Genomic DNA, 16,395 nt, shown 5'->3' on the forward strand with positions numbered 1-16,395 from the left:
AAAAAAAGTAAACAAAAAAAAAACATTGCCCCAGATGGAAGGTATTCACGGAAAACACCTTGAGGTTAGCCACTGAAAAACAAAAAAATGCTATCTTTTGCGGCGTAATCAAACTGACCTGGATGACTGTAGTGTCAAGTCTTGTTTTTAAAAACAAAACCCAAAAAACAATGGTGGAATTGTGTTTTTTGCACCTTTTCAACCCACATTTTTACGTTTTTCAGTTCATTGTATGGTGTCATTCAATGCTGCAAAAAACTGTACAGATCAAGCTCTGATATGACTAAGTTGATGGAAAAATAAAAAAAAGTTTGTGCTCTTGGGAAAAATGGAGGGAAAAAGCACGAAAACAAAAAAAATTGGCCAGTAGGGAAGGGGTTAAAGAGACAACTCACATAACCTCACCGTATATGCAAGTGAGAAATATAGAAGAGCGATTTTAGTCATGTGACTGTACAGGTACAAACGCTAGAGGTCACATATATGTATATAGGGAGAGCGAGAGAGAGAAAGAGAGAGGCCATACTGTGTAGTGACAGAAGAGATGAAGCTTATTCTCGGCAGCTTTCTTCTGCTCCAGTACTTGGGTAAGAGAACATGTGATGGGAGATATGATTATTATACAATCATTATTTCTCTATTTCTCTGTGATTTCAGGAGTCAGAGCTGAGGTTCAGCTTCTTCAGCCACAATCAGTATCTGCACAATATGGAGGACAAGTCCGGTTATCATGTATTGCTTCTGGATATGAGTTTACTGATTATCGGATTGTTTGGCTCAAACAGGTCCCAAGAAATCAGCCAGTGTATATGGGATATATAAGACCTAGAGATGGATATACTTATTTCACAGAATCATTTAGAAGAAGATTTAGTATGAGGACAGATAATAATAAGAACATGGCTTACCTGGATATAAGTGACGTTCAGTTGGAAGATGCTGCTGTTTATTACTGTGCTCGAGGCCCACAGTGATCATATTACTCATCATCCCATACTATTATCTCCTGTACATTGTATTCATCACTGCCACAAGACATCTGTGATGAGACAACAGGTGCCTGCTGCTCCAACCTTAACCCATTACCAACATCTGCCAAACATGTTCACGGGGTGAGCCCGCTCCACACCCGGCAGGTAATGGCCGTGACAAGGTCTGGACTGATCATCTAGCAATTCTGGCAATCCTTGCTGTGAGCCACTCACTCTGGTGACTCCCCTTTGATATTGTGAGAGGATGGGAGTAGCTCAGGAGCAGAAAAAGGAGACATGGTCTGAATTCCTATTTATCTGTAGCAGCAGCAGAAGAAAGATCTCTCTGGTTCTACCAGTCATTTAGTGAATTGGCAGTCAGGAGGACGAGCTGACTGAACTGGAAGCTGTCCTTCTTGTTTCAATGGCCGGTGAGTGAGAGAGTTCAAATAGAGCTTAAATAAAAAATATTCCAAAAGTGCATTACACATCTCTACGTGCACATGACAACCAATAGTTAAAGGGGTTGTCCGGTCAAAACCGATAAGTCTGCAGTCACTCTGTGTAACTGCAGACTTATGAATCCCCCCAGTGCAGGCACTGTGCGCTGCAGGGATTCGCTGGTTTCAAACCCGGGACCGGAGGGTATGAATGAGTTATACATACACCCGGACAGAGGGCACGGCCTTGCTCTCCATACACTTGTATTGAGCAAAGCTGCGCCCTCTAGTCAGACACGCTTACTGGCCATCCACATCACTAGATGGACATGGCCTCACCCAATACAAGTGAGGCCGTGCCCACTGGCCGGGGATATGTATAATTCATGCATACCCTCCGGGCCCGGGTCTGAAACCCGGCGGATCCTTGCAGCACACAGTGCGTGCACTGGGGGGATTCATAAGTCTGCAGTCACACAGAGTGACTGCAGACTTTTCAGATTTGACTGGACAACCCCTTTAAAAACTCGCCTGTGTTGGTCCAGACCACGTTGTGGAAATGGCCTCACAGCATTCCAAGCTAATTGGAATGCCTCATCTCCAACAACAACATAAGTGTAGCGCCGGCGTCCCTGCCCTCTGCTAGGCAGGGACGCTGTTCCCCTCACCCCTCTGCTCCGAGCCCGGCGTCCTCCTCCCGCTCTGCTGGCAGCGCGCGCTCCTTCCCGGCCACTGTGCTTAGGGCGCGCGCACTCCCTCCCTCTTAAAGGGGCCGCGCGCGCCGTCCTAAGGAGTCCCCGGCCAATGGCCGGAGGACTTCACCATATATAAGGCACCTCCTCCAAAATGGAGGTGCCCGAGCAATGTTGTTGCACTGTTCACTACTCTGCTTCAGCCCTCAGGTCCCGTTGCCAGTTACCTGCTAGATTCCTGCCAGTTTGCTGTCTGATTCCTGCCTGATATTCTGCTTACCTGCCTGCTAGCCTGAGGTCCGACGGTCTGCCTACCGACTCCTGTCAGTCTGTCTAAGGACCAGCTTGCCCGCTCACCTGGGAGCGCTCCTCTGCTACCTGCCTGCTAGCCTGAGGTCCGACGGTCTGCCCTCCAACTCCTGTCAGTCTGTCTATGGACCAGCTTGCCCGCTCACCTGGGAGCGCACACCTGTTACCTGCCTGCTAGCCTACCTGGAGGCTCCGCCGTCACGTGCTGTGACCACCTGCCATTCCAGAGACTCTCGCTTGCTCACCTGGGAGCACACATCTACCATCTGCCTGCTAGCCTACCTGGAGGCTCTGCCATCACAGGTCGTACCTACCCTTTACCCAGAGACTGCCCCGGTCACTTGCCGTGACCTCCTGCCCGTTCATCCAGAGACTGCCCCGGTCACTTTCCATGACCTCCTGCCCGTTCATCCAGAGACTGCCCCGGTCACTTGCCGTGACCTCCTGCCCGTTCATCCAGAGACTGCCCCGGTCACTTGCCGTGACCTCCAGCCCGTTCACTCAGAGACTGTCCCGGTCACCTGCCGTGACTGCCTGCCCGTCTTCCCTGGTCGCCACCCGCTCCCTTACAAGGACCACCCCCTTGTATAGTAGCTCAGAGGTTCCGCCTCCCAGACCCATTACAGTTTGCTCGGGCCATGGAACCCGGTGGCACCCAAGCTCCCTCACTCTCGGACCTGTGTCATGAACTGTCCCGTCAGAGGTCCCAACAGGAGTCCATCCTGGGTCACCTGCGGAATGTCAATACTCGCCTGGACACTCTGACTGCTCCACCAGCAACCACCGCCAGAGCCATGACTCGCAATCCGGCAGCTCAGCTGCCCACCAATACTATGGTATCCTACCCTGGACCCCGGCTTTCTGCACCTCCTCGCTTCGGAGGCGACTCCGCTCAGGCTCGGGGCTTTATAAATCAGTGCACCCTGCACTTTGAACTCCTGTCCCACCAGTTTAACTCCGACCGGGCCAAAATTGCCTTCATCATGTCCCATCTCACCGGGGAGGCCCTGGCCTGGCTAAATCCTCTATGGGAGAGAGGAGACCCCCTGGTGTCCGACTTGCCTGCCTTTCTCACGGCTTTCCGGAAAGTCTTCGACGAACCTGGACGGAAGACCTCATCCGCATCATCTCTGCTACGCCTCCATCAGGGAAGTCTCACCGTGGGCCAATATGCCATACGGTTCCGTACCCTTGCCTCGGAGCAGGCCTGGGATAACGACGCTCTGGTATCTGTCTTCTGGGAGGGTCTGTCCGGCAGTATTAAAGATGAACTTGCCGGTCGAGACATTCCTACCACTCTCGATGACCTAATAACTCTTGCCACCCGGATTGACCTACGGTTCCAGGAGCGTGCCAAAGAAGTCACCCGTGAGAGGAGGTTTCCACGTCTAGCTCCTACTTTTCAGAAATCCGTCACTCCCTCCGTTTCTCCCCAGGTACACTCTCCTGAGCCTATGCAGGTCGACCAGACCAAGATGGTCAAAACCCGTCAGGACTTACGCCATGCCGAGGGGAGCTGCTTCTACTGTGGCAGTAAGGAGCACCGGATCCGTACCTGCCCGGAGAGGTCAGGAAACGCCTGTGTCTAGGTTCGCTCAGAGAGGTCGACCTAGACAAGAATAAATCCTCTCCATCTCTGCTGCTGTCAGTCTCAATTATCTGCGGGGAGAATCGTTATTACGAACTAGTCCAACTTGACTCTGGAGCGGCCGGGAATCTTATTTCACAGGCCCTGGTAGAAAAATACCGCATTCCCACCAAACCTCTGGCTATACCATTATCTGTCGCTGCTGTGGATGGGGGCCTCTTACCACGTCCCATCCAACTCATCACCGAATCCGTAACTCTGCAGGTGGGAATGCTGCATTCTGAGAGCATCTCTTTTCATGTTCTGCCTGGACTCTCTCACGCCCTCTTACTAGGTCTACCTTGGCTCCAGAGACATGCACCCGTGCTTGACTGGCAGACCGGAGAAGTCCTTCGCTGGGGACAGGACTGTCATAAGACTTGTTTGGTTCCTGTTCATCCCGCCCGTCCTTCTCCTACCCCAACTAATCTACCTGGACTTCCGATTCCCTATTGGTCATTTGCTGATGTCTTTAATAAAAAGGAGGCAGAGACATTACCCCCTCATAGACCATACGACTGTCCTATCGACCTGTTACCCGGTAATACGCCTCCCCGTGGGCGTATTTACCCATTGTCCGCTGCTGAGACCCGGTCGATGTCCGAATATATTGAGGAGAATTTGGCCAGGGGATTCATCCGGAAATCTACCTCCCCGGCGGGAGCAGGCTTCTTTTTCGTAAAAAAGAAGGACGGCTCTCTCCGTCCCTCTATAGACTATAGAGGCCTTAACCAGATCACGGTGAAGAATAGTACCCCCTTCCGCTCATTCCAGAATTATTTGATCGTCTGAGGGGGGCTAGAATCTTCACCAAACTGGACCTCCGTGGGGCGTACAACCTGGTCCGTATCCGTCAAGGGGATGAATGGAAGACTGCATTCAACACCCGGGACGGCCACTATGAATATCTGGTAATGCCCTTTGGTCTCTGTAACGCTCCTGCCGTCTTTCAAGAGTTGGTCAATGACATCTTCCGGGACCTTCTCTACTCCTGCGTAGTGGTGTACCTGGACGACATCTTGGTCTTCTCTCCGGATCTCCAGACTCACCGGAGAGACGTTCGTCAGGTCCTGCTCAGGCTCAGGCAGAATCACCTCTTCGCTAAATATGAGAAGTGCCTCTTTGAGCAGACCTCGCTTCCGTTTTTGGGCTACATTATTTCTCAGACCGGCCTTCGAATGGATCCAGAAAAGCTGTCTGCCATCGAGAAATGGCCCCGACCGGAGGGGTTGAAGGCCATCCAGCGGTTCCTGGGCTTCGCCAACTACTACCGCCTCTTCATACCGCACTTCTCTTCCCGGACTGCCCCAATTTCCGTGCTCACCCGTAAGGGCACTAATCCCAGAGAGTGGCCGCCCGAAGCAGAGGAGGCCTTTCTTTCCTTAAAACAGGCCTTCTCTTCCGCCCCGGTGCTGCATCGCCCAGATGGCAACAAGCAGTTCTTCCTGGAGGTTGACGCCTCCTCCTCTGGAGCCGGAGCGGTACTTACCCAAAAATCATCTTCCGGGAGAATGGTAACTTGTGGCTTCTTCTCCAAACTCTTCTCCTCTTCTGAGCGCAACTATTCCATAGGAGATCGAGAGTTATTGGCCATCAAGCTGGCATTGGAGGAGTGGCGTTACCTGCTCGAAGGGGCTCTTCACCCGGTAATAATTTACACTGACCACAAGAACTTGGCTTACCTCCAGCATGCCCAGAGACTTAACCCGCGCCAAGCTCGGTGGTCCTTGTTTTTTGCTCGCTTTGATTTTATTCTTCATTTTCGCCCGGCTGACAAAAACATCAAGGCGGACGCCTTGTCCCGATCCTTTCTGGTGTCTGATCTCGAGGAGGAACCGAAACACATCATCGATCCCGCCAGAGTAATGCAGGTGGCTCCCGTGAGTCTAAATCGTCTCCCTCCCGGTAAGACGTTCGTATCAGTACCTGATCGGGAGAAGATCCTACACTGGGGTCACTCGTCTAAACTAGCTGGCCACGCCGGTCAGAAAAAGACCCTCCAGCTTATTACCCGGCACTACTGGTGGCCTACCCTGCACAAGGACGTGATAGACTTTGTTTCTGCCTGTGTGTCCTGCGCCCGCAACAAGGTTCCGAGACATCTGCCAGCCGGTCGCCTCCTTCCGCTCCCAGTACCTGCTGCCCCCTGGCAGCATATAGCAATGGACTTTATAACTGATCTCCCCGTCTCTGCCGGTTGTACGGTCATTTGGGTGGTCGCTGACCGCTTTTCCAAGATGGCTCATTTCGTTCCCCTGCCAGGCCTCCCGTCTGCACCCGAGCTGGCTAAAGACTTTATCCGCCACATCTTCCGTCTTCATGGCCTGCCCCTCCACATCATGTCGGATCGTGGGGTACAGTTCACCTCACGCTTCTGGAGAGCCACTTGAAAACTGCTAGACGTCACCCTGGACTTCTCCTCCGCTTACCACCCACAGTCTAATGGTCAAGTGGAGCGGATCAATCAGAACCTGACCAGTTACCTCCGGCACTTCGTTAATGCCCACCATTCAGACTGGGTGGATCTCCTGCCATGGGCCGAATTTTCTTACAACAATCACGAGAGCGAATCTTCCTCCAAATCCCCGTTTTTTGTTGTCTTCGGTCAGCATCCTCGGATCCCATTTCCCGTCTCCACCTCGGTGGACAATCCGGCTGCGGAATCTCTTGTTAACAAATTTTCCTCCATATGGGAGAGTACCCGATCCGCACTCCTTCTGTCATCCGAGCGTATGAAAAGACATGCTGACAAAAAACGCCTGGATCCTCCTCAATTCCGTCCAGGGGATAAGGTCTGGCTCTCGTCCAAGTATGTCCGGCTCAAGATTCCTTCCTATAAGTTAGGGCCTCGGTTCATCGGTCCTCTGGAGGTCATCAGTCAGATCAACCCGGTGGCCTATAAATTGAAACTCCCGGCCAACTTGCGGATCCCTAACTCCTTCCATGTATCTCTCCTCAAACCTGTGGTACTTAACTCTTTTTCCAAGTCTACAGGTACGCCTCCTGCTCCGGTTTCCGCTGAAAACGAGTTTGAGGTAGAGAACATTCTGGCCACCAAAAGGGTAAGAGGGAAGACCTTTTTTCTAGTAGATTAGAAGGGGTTTGGTCCTGAGGAGAGAACGTGGGAGCCCCGGGAGAACATCCATGCCCCTCTCATCCTAGCTAAATTTCTCTCTGGCCTAAGAAAGGGGGGGCCTAAAGGGGGGGTACTGTAGCGCCGGCGTCCCTACCCTCTGCTAGGCAGGGACGCTGTTCCCCTCACCCCTCTGCTCCGAGCCCGGCGTCCTCCTCCCGCTCTGCTGGCAGCGCGCGCTCCTTCCCGGCCACTGTGCTTAGGGCTGAAACCCGGCGGATCCTTGCAGCACACAGTGTGTGCACTGGGGGGATTCATAAGTCCGCAGTCACACAGAGTGACTGCAGACTTTTCAGATTTGACTGGACAACCCCTTTAAAAACTCACCTGTGTTGGTCCAGACCACGTTGTGGAAATGGCCTCACAGCATTCCAAGCTAATTGGAATGCCTCATCTCCAACAACAACATAAGTGTAGCGCCGGCGTCCCTGCCCTCTGCTAGGCAGGGACGCTGTTCCCCTCACCCCTCTGCTCCGAGCCCGGCGTCCTCCTCCCGCTCTGCTGGCAGCGCGCGCTCCTTCCCGGTCACTGTGCTTAGGGCGCGCGCGCGCTCCCTCCCTCTTAAAGGGGCCGCGCGTGCCGTCCTAAGGAGTCCCCGGCCAATGGCCGGAGGACTTCACCATATATAAGGCACCTCCTCCAAAATGGAGGTGCCCGAGCAATGTTGTTGCACTGTTCACTACTCTGCTTCAGCCCTCAGGTCCCGTTGCCAGTTACCTGCCAGATTCCTGCCAGTTTGCTGTCTGATTCCTGCCTGATATTCTGCTTACCTGCCTGCTAGCCTGAGGTCCGACGGTCTGCCTACCGACTCCTGTCAGTCTGTCTAAGGACCAGCTTGCCCGCTCACCTGGGAGCGCTCCTCTGCTACCTGCCTGCTAGCCTGAGGTCCGACGGTCTGCCCTCCAACTCCTGTCAGTCTGTCTATGGACCAGCTTGCCCGCTCACCTGGGAGCGCACACCTGTTACCTGCCTGCTAGCCTACCTGGAGGCTCCGCCGTCACGTGCTGTGACCACCTGCCATTCCAGAGACTCTCGCTTGCTCACCTGGGAGCACACATCTACCATCTGCCTGCTAGCCTACCTGGAGGCTCTGCCATCACAGGTCGTACCTACCCTTTACCCAGAGACTGCCCCGGTCACTTGCCGTGACCTCCTGCCCGTTCATCCAGAGACTGCCCCGGTCACTTGCCGTGACCTCCTGCCCGTTCATCCAGAGACTGCCCCGGTCACTTGCCGTGACCTCCTGCCCGTTCATCCAGAGACTGCCCCGGTCACTTGCCGTGACCTCCAGCCCGTTCACTCAGAGACTGTCCCGGTCACCTGCTGTGACTGCCTGCCCGTCTTCCCTGGTCGCCACCCGCTCCCTTACAAGGACCGCCCCCTTGTATAGTAGCTCAGAGGTTCCACCTCCCAGACCCGTTACAATAAGGAACAGAATGTAATGTTGAGCCAGGTAAGCATCGTGAGGGTGGGACACCCAATTGCTTGTTCCGAAGCCGCCGACCCATTATGGAAGAACAGAAAATGTGGGAATCTCCAGTTCTTCCATGGGCCCCAATATCCACAATTACAAACCTGTATGTGCTGTCGACCAAGGCCAACAGCACAACAGAAAAATATATTTTGTAATTGTAATATATGACCCTGAGTTCGGCGGCTTTTTCACTCGCATGTGTTTCCCATCCAGGGCTCTTATGCAGTTTGCAAACTGGCATCTTTCCTCAAAACCACGAGAAATGCATTCCCAGTCTTGAGGCCCGGGCTCTGGCATCACAGTAAGTTATAATTTGCTCCTGATCTCCTCACATGTTCTTCTAAAGATTCCGGAAATGGTGGACTTGCCCAGGGGGAACTCCAGGTGTAAGGCAGCAATGGACATGCCTGTAGACAGAAACCTATAGACTTTAAAGCAAAAAAATATACAAAATATTCTATATATCATTTATAAAGCTTATTGATAAAAATCGAAAATTGAAAGCTATTACTCATTATACAATATCTGCAAAAAAATAATTAAAATAATATGGGTAAGGACACGGCCCCACTATCAGTATTTGGTCAGTATTCGGTCAGTATTTTTTCTCAGGAGTGGGAGACAAAACCAGGAGTTGGTGATAAATGCAGATTTGGTGCACTGGTTTCTATTATACATTTTCTCTGATTGTTCCTCACCTGGTTTTGGCTCCCACTCCTGAGAAAAAATACTGACTGAATACTGACCAAATACTGAAAATAGGGCCGTTGCCTTAGGCTTATAATAAAATATGGGTAAAGTTTAACAATATTTTTAAAATCAACGTTATTTGCTGGTGTGGTGTTATCAGTTTTTAAACTTGCTCTTCTAGAATTCATTCTCACCCATAACTTTTTCCTATTTGGTGATCTATTTTTCCTACTACTCCAGGGGACAGCTATGGAGGTTGTCTGTGCACCATCATATGCTAATTTGTTCCTTTAGGCTGTGGGAGAGAAAAATCTTTATAACTGCACCAGCACCCCTTGTGGAGAAAGTGCAATATTGGGGCTGATACATTGATGACATTCTATCAGGGGTCCATGGAAGATCTGGATTAGTGTTGAGCCACCCCCGTAGTGTTCGAGTTCGGTTCGGTTCGTCGAACACCCTTGTGTTCGCCAAACTGTTCGTCTAAATGTTCGTCGAACACCTTCGAACACCGTTAAAACCAATGGCAGGCAAACAAAAACACATAGAAACACATAGAAAGCACCTTCAAAGGTGTCCAAAAGCTGACAAACTGCTCAGAAGACATAACTAACACATGGAAAAGTGACAAGTACATAGTCATGCGAAAAGAAAAGAGGTGGAGGAGTAAAAGGAGGGGGAGACACAGATATAGGCATGTCATGCCCTTCTAAAATCCAAAAAGTGAGAAGCCGACACGGCCAGTCCGTTCCTGCCCGTGCCACCTCCGTGTCGACGGGTTTGTGCCAGAGCCGCGGTGGACCCTGACGGCCAGCCCCCCTCTCCCAATACTGGTGCCTGTCCGCTGGTGGGTCGAGCGAGCCCCCTGTGGTGGAGGCAGGTCTAAGCTTTTTAATTTAAATTGTCTCTCTAATTTGAATGAATACACTTTAAATCCTTTTACAAGGATCTATTGGAGGGCAAGTCTCATGCCAGCAGCCGAGTAATTCCAGCTCCAGTAGCGTCCACTAAAGCTGCTGCAGTTAAAAAGCTTTTATAAGGATCAAGCTCGGTGGTCCACCGCAAGGCGTCCTACCGCCAGTCCCAGCCTCTATGCCTTGGGGTGCCTCCTGATGCTCTTCACTGAGTATCCCGGGGTCCCGAAGCATTTCCTTTGAAAAAATTAAGTGTCCAAACTACAGGTGGTGTAGCTTGCTTAACAGCTGGGATAATCCGCTGACTAGCAGACACTGCTACTAGGCACAAAGTATTTCCCGGGCTAGATGCAGTTAAAAATTTGTAATTAGATACACTCGTCGGATGCTGAGAAAGCATTCCATAGAGTCTCCTGGCACGCCATATATTATTCTCTTAAAAAGCTTGGGGTAGGGGTCTAGGGGACCCTTTTATAGCCAAAATCACGGCCCTGTATCGCAATAAGTCACCTAGGCTGAAGATAAATGGAACTGTAGCACCCCGAGGGCTCGGTTGCTACAGAGGTATTGCACCTCACCCAGAGGTGTGATATCTCACTCTCAAGTAAGGATGGATTGTGGATCAGGACCCCGACACCTGCATGCATTACACCACATTGCCGTGGGGCAGGGCGACCAATATGCCTCTGAGATGGGCACGACAGTCCCTGTCCCTGGCTGGAGTGGGGGGAGGGAACACTGAGGAAGGGGAACCCTGTAGTGCAGGAGCAGGGAGGAAGCAGTTCCTGGGTGCATTGAGAAGGAAGTATAAAAGGTGGGCACCATCTTAGTTCAGTGCAGAGAAGTCTGAGCAGAAGTGACAGGGAGCAGGGGCTCTGCATGAGCTCTGCTCCGGAGGCGGGCCTAGTAACAGAGGCCCAGGCCTGGAAGAGGGAGAAGGAAGGAAGAGGAGCGGAGAAGGCTCCAGGAACGAGGAACGAAGGGATCCCAGGGGTGCGGACGGGCGAGTCGCCACCGCACGCCCGAATCCACCTGCGTGGAGTGGTCAGGCCAAAGGGGGAGACCGGTCCCCGAAACTAGTGGAGGCGGGAAACGACCCTCAACTAGAAACCGGAGGCTGTGACATTTTATGTGGCGCAGCCCCTCGCTCCACCCACTAGGAAGGCACCACATAGGGTCAGGGAAACTGGCGCCAAGTTTACCAAGAGGAGGCCCGAGGCAGCCGGACAGAAGCGTTGGTAAGAAAGGCCAGACAAAGGACACACAAAGGGGGTCCTGTGAAGCGCTCCAAAGTTATCTGGGAGTTGTCTGAGCCCCTCACCTGGTAAGCACAGTACGACGTGGGCAGCCGTTACCTGCAGAAGTGGTCTGGATAATAAGAACTGTGAGTAAAGGACCTGGACTGCATCACTGACTCCGTGTCGTTACTGCTGCTGCCCTGCACCATCACCCCCATCCTCCGCATACACTGCCCTGAGGCTATACTCCTCCCGTGGGGAGTTATGCTATGCTCTGCTGCACCCACAACACCAGCCTCAGCGGTCTGCCCTGCAGCGGCGGTTCACTCTCACCGCAATCCACGGGTGGCGTAGTCGGACATTTAAACATCAAAACCACATAAATAGTTCCGCCACTGGTTTGACCGCCCTGAGCCACGGAACCGGGTCGCCGCCACGGAGACTACAACCACCAGCATCCACCAAAAAGGGTCCGGCTCCGGGTGTCCCAAGGCCCAGGGGGCGCGTCAGAACATTTTCATCACCTTTCATAATCACCAATGGGACAAGGCAGGGGTGTCCTCTGTCCCCTCTCTTATACATCCTAGTGACGGAGCACCTGCTCTCATCAATTCGCCATAACCCCAATATTAGGTGGATTGAGGTGGGAGGCACCGAGTACAAGTGCTCTCTATTTGCTGATGATGTCCTAGTATATATCACTCAATCACATATATCCATCCCTGCTGTTATGGCTGAAATAGATCACTTTGTTACATGGTCAAATTTTAAAATCAATGCAGCAAAGTCTGAGGCCCTCGATGTCTCCCTCCCAAAATCCATACAGGATTCCATCCAGTCCAACTTTCCCTTTGCCTGGCCCTCACAGGGTATCAAATACTTAGGAATTCCTATTCATAGAGACCTCTCCCGTCTATGTTATCTTAATTTTGGGCCCTTTATTGAACAACTCCATACAGACCCCGGTTGGCAAGTTAGAACTGTAAGATTCACTACGTGAACCACTGGTGTTTTGTGGAAAAGCACATGTACACTGTGTTCCAAATTATTATGCAAAAAGTGTTTAGGAGTGATAAGGGAAGAATTTGTTTGTTTGTCAGTTAAACTCATTGATGGTGATGTGTGTCAGGGCTCTTTATATCACTGTAAGCAATTGCAGACACCTGTGCTAATTAGTTTGGCAGGTGTGTCCAATGAAAGGCAAGACTACTTAAGAAGGCTGTCCCACATTATTAACCAGCCTACATTTTCTGCCAAAATGGGAAAGAAAAAGGATGTGTCGGCTGCTGAGAAGCAACAAATTGTGGAGTGTTTAGGTCAAGGCATGACTACAATCAACATTGTGCGATGATCAGGATGAAGTGTCTTGGCAATCAAGAAGTATGTAGCTGATTCACAGTACACACATGTGCGTGCTGATAAGGGCAAATTGAGGACTCTTTCCTACAGGCAATTACGTCAGGTTAAAAGAGCAGCGGCAAAAAAGCCTTGTCATAGCAGCAGACAAGTTTTTGAAGCTGCTGGTGCCTCCAACGTCCCCCGAACAACAAGATGCAGGGTCCTTCAGAGTTTTGCAGCTGTGCGTACGCCATCCTGTCGACCTCCTCTATCCACTTCACACAAGCAGAAACGGCTCCAGTGGGCCAAACATTACATGAAGACTGATTCAAACCTGTTTTGTTCACGGATGAGTGCCGTGCAACGCTCGATGGTCCAGATGGATGGAGTGGAGGATGGCTGGTTGATGGACACCCCACGCAAACACGGCTACAGCGCCAACAAGGAGGAGGTGGAGTAATGTTTTGGGCTGGAATCATGGGGAGAGAGATTGTCGGCCCCTTTAGGATCCCTGAAGGGGTAAAGATGAACTCCATAATGTATGTGGAGTTTCTCAAACAGCACTTCCTGCCATGGTTCAAGAAGAAGAACCGTGTATTCCACAGCAAGATCATTTTTATGCATGATAATGCACCGTCTCATGCTGCACATAACACATCTGCATCTCTGGCTGATATGGGCATAAAAGGGGACAAACTTATGCTGTGACCCCCATGCTCCCCTGACCTCTATCCCATTCAGAACCTCTGGAGCATCATCAAAAGCAGTGTCTATGATGGCGGGAGGCAGTTCACATCTAAGCAACAGCTCTGGGAGGGTATTCTGTCCTCATGCAAAACAATTGAAGCAGAAACCATCCAAAACCTGACAAATTCAATGGACGAGAGAGTTCAGAAGCTCCTTTCGAACAAGGGGTCCTATGTGCAAATGTAACATCACCTAGAATAAAGTTTTGAGTTGAAAACTGTTTGATTTCAGTTTCTAATAACCTGCTAATGCTTATAATTTCAAAAATGACCATTTTTTTGGTCTTTATTAAAATGAAAAGGTTGATCGAAGAGTGTGGGGGATCTAAGAGTGTGGCAACCCAGTAGTCAGGATTACTTCAAATTCTGACAATCTGAGGGTCATGTTGCTGGTAGTGCAGCAAGAAGGCACTTATGTGTCTTGCGCATCTCGGAGCCCCAAAATTATTTTCTGGGCTAGATGCAGCTAAAAATTATTATTAATTTTAAATCTGGTGGAGCTTAGTATAGATGGCCTAATAGAATCAGTACTGCACACTGCTGCAAAGCCGAAATTATTTTAAAGCCAAGATACAGATAAACATGATTAGTAATTTTAAATCTGGTGGAGCTTAGTATAGATGGCCTATTAGAATCAGTGCTGCACACTGCTACAAAGCCCAAATTATTTTCCAGCCAAGATACAGATAAACATGATTAGTAATTTGAAAGCTTAAAACGGTTGGTGAGGTGATTTTAACCAATCATCAAGCTTTAACTCTCCCCAGGATGACACAGGGGTAGAAAAGTCGTTTCGGATCCATGATTTCTTCATCTTTATGAACGTGAGTCTGTCTACATTATCAGTGGAGAGCCGCGTGCGCTTATCTGTCAGCACACCACCAGCAGCGCTGAACACACGTTCAGACAGAACGCTGGCTGCGGGGCATGACAAAATCTCCAAGGCGTAAGTGGCTAGCTCCGGCCATTTATCCAGATTGGAATCCCAAAAAGAGCAAGGGTCCAGTGACACAGTCATGGCTTCAATGTTTACTTGGAGATACTCCTGTACCATCGTCTCTAGGCGTTGACTATGTGTCAGACTTCTTGTCTCCTGTGGCCTTGCAAAGGATGGGCTAAAAAAGTGGTGAAATGATTCCGCAAAATTGATGTTACCAGCAGATACTGTGTTTCTGTTACGGTTTGAGTGCCGAACACTCGACGGTCCCACGGTTGGCAAGTTGGAACTGTGAGATTCACTACGTGCACCACTGGTGTTTTGTGGAAAAGCACATGTAAAATTCTGCAACAGTCTCTGCTGATACTCCTGCATGCGTGCATCCCTTTCTATGGCAGGAATAATTTCTGCAAATTTACTTTTGTACCGGGGATCTAACAGTGTGGCAACCCAGTAGTCAGGATTATTTCTAATTCTCACAATTCGAGGGTCATGTTGCAGGTAGTGCAGCAAGAAGGCACTCATGTGTCTTGCGCATCCAGGAGCACCAAGTCCCTGTTGTGTTGGTGGCGAGGTAACAATCATGCTTCCTTCCTCTGTCCTCTCCCCCCAACCTCGCACAACAGAAATGTGATCAAGGTCTCCCTCATCTGATGAGTCTTCCATCAGTTCGTCCTCCACTTCTTCCTGGGCTTCCGCACCTTCCTCACTAGTTTGGCTGCTACCATGCGCCCTGGTAAAACCATCTCCTCCACCCTCACATGCCTGCCGCCTTGGTGCTGCCGACCGTCTGGACCTTGCAGATGTTAGCCCTTCCGCATACAACTCCTCCTCCTCTACTTCCTCCACCTCCTCTTGTGCCACCACCTGACTCCGAATTCTGTTTAACATGTGCTCCAGCATGTAAATCACCGGAATAGTCATGCTGATAATGGCATCGTCAGCACTAAACATCTTCGTCGCCATTTCAAAACTGTGCAGAAGGGTGCATAGGTCCCTGATCTGAGACCACTCCTCCAGCGTGATTTGCCCCACCTCTGGATCTCGTTGGCCCAGGCTATACATCAGAACATATTGCACCAGGGCTTGTCGGTGCTGCCACCATCGCTGCAACATGTGCAGAGTTGAATTCCACCGGGTAGGCACATCGCATTTTAGCCGGTGAAGTGGCAGGCCCAATGACTTCTGTAGAGATGTAAGTCGCTGAGCTGTGGGATGCGAACGGCGGAAGGGAGCACACAGTGACCGTGCCCTCTGCAGAAGGCCATCTAGTCCGGGATAGTGGTCTAAAAATTGCTGGACAACCAGGTTCAACACGTGAGCCATACAAGGCACGTGTGTGACATTGCCCCGGCGAAGGGCCGCACCCAGGTTTGCAGCATTGTCACACACGGCCTTCCCTGGTTTCAGGTCCAGTGGAGACAACCATTCATGAAATTGGTTCTCCAGAGCTGACCACAACTCCTCAGCTGTGTGACTCACATTTCCCAGACATTTCAAAGTAAAAACCGCCTGATGACGTTGAGCCCTACTGCCAGCATAGTAAGGAGGTGTGCAGGATCCCTTCTGCGCAGTTAGAAAGCTTGTGGCATGACCAGACAGGCTTTGGGTGCAGGTGGAGGACCGAGAGGAGGTTGAGGAGGCAGAAGCAGTGGAGGAACTTTGAGATAAAGAGGATTGACGCACAACTTGTGGGGACGGCAAGACTAGGACAGCAGCCGCTTGTCCTGCTGTCACCATAGTTACCCAGTGCCCAATCAGCGACATGTAACGCCCCTGTCCATGCCTACTCGTCCAAGTGTCTGTGGTGAAATGCACCCTGTCACACACAGAGTTTCTCAAAGAAGCGGTGATGTTGTGTGCGACACGCTGGTGGAGCGCAGGCA

The 16,395-nt window shown here is 51.0% G+C and overlaps 1 gene segment (V, D, J or C); it reads left to right on the forward strand.

The window, feature by feature from the left end:
• Positions 1-485: 485 nt before the first annotated feature.
• LOC141253255 (T cell receptor delta constant-like) overlaps positions 486-16,395 on the forward strand; it is a 72,841-nt gene continuing 56,931 nt past the window's right edge. Inside the window, 1 exon segment of the C gene segment in view lies at positions 486-587. Coding sequence covers positions 545-587 — 43 coding nt within the window.

Source organism: Phyllobates terribilis, unplaced genomic scaffold, assembly GCF_046119375.1.
Source record: "Phyllobates terribilis strain yellow unplaced genomic scaffold, ASM4611937v1 Scaffold_1__5_contigs__length_1240528914, whole genome shotgun sequence".
Classification (NCBI taxonomy): Eukaryota; Metazoa; Chordata; class Amphibia; order Anura; family Dendrobatidae; genus Phyllobates; species Phyllobates terribilis.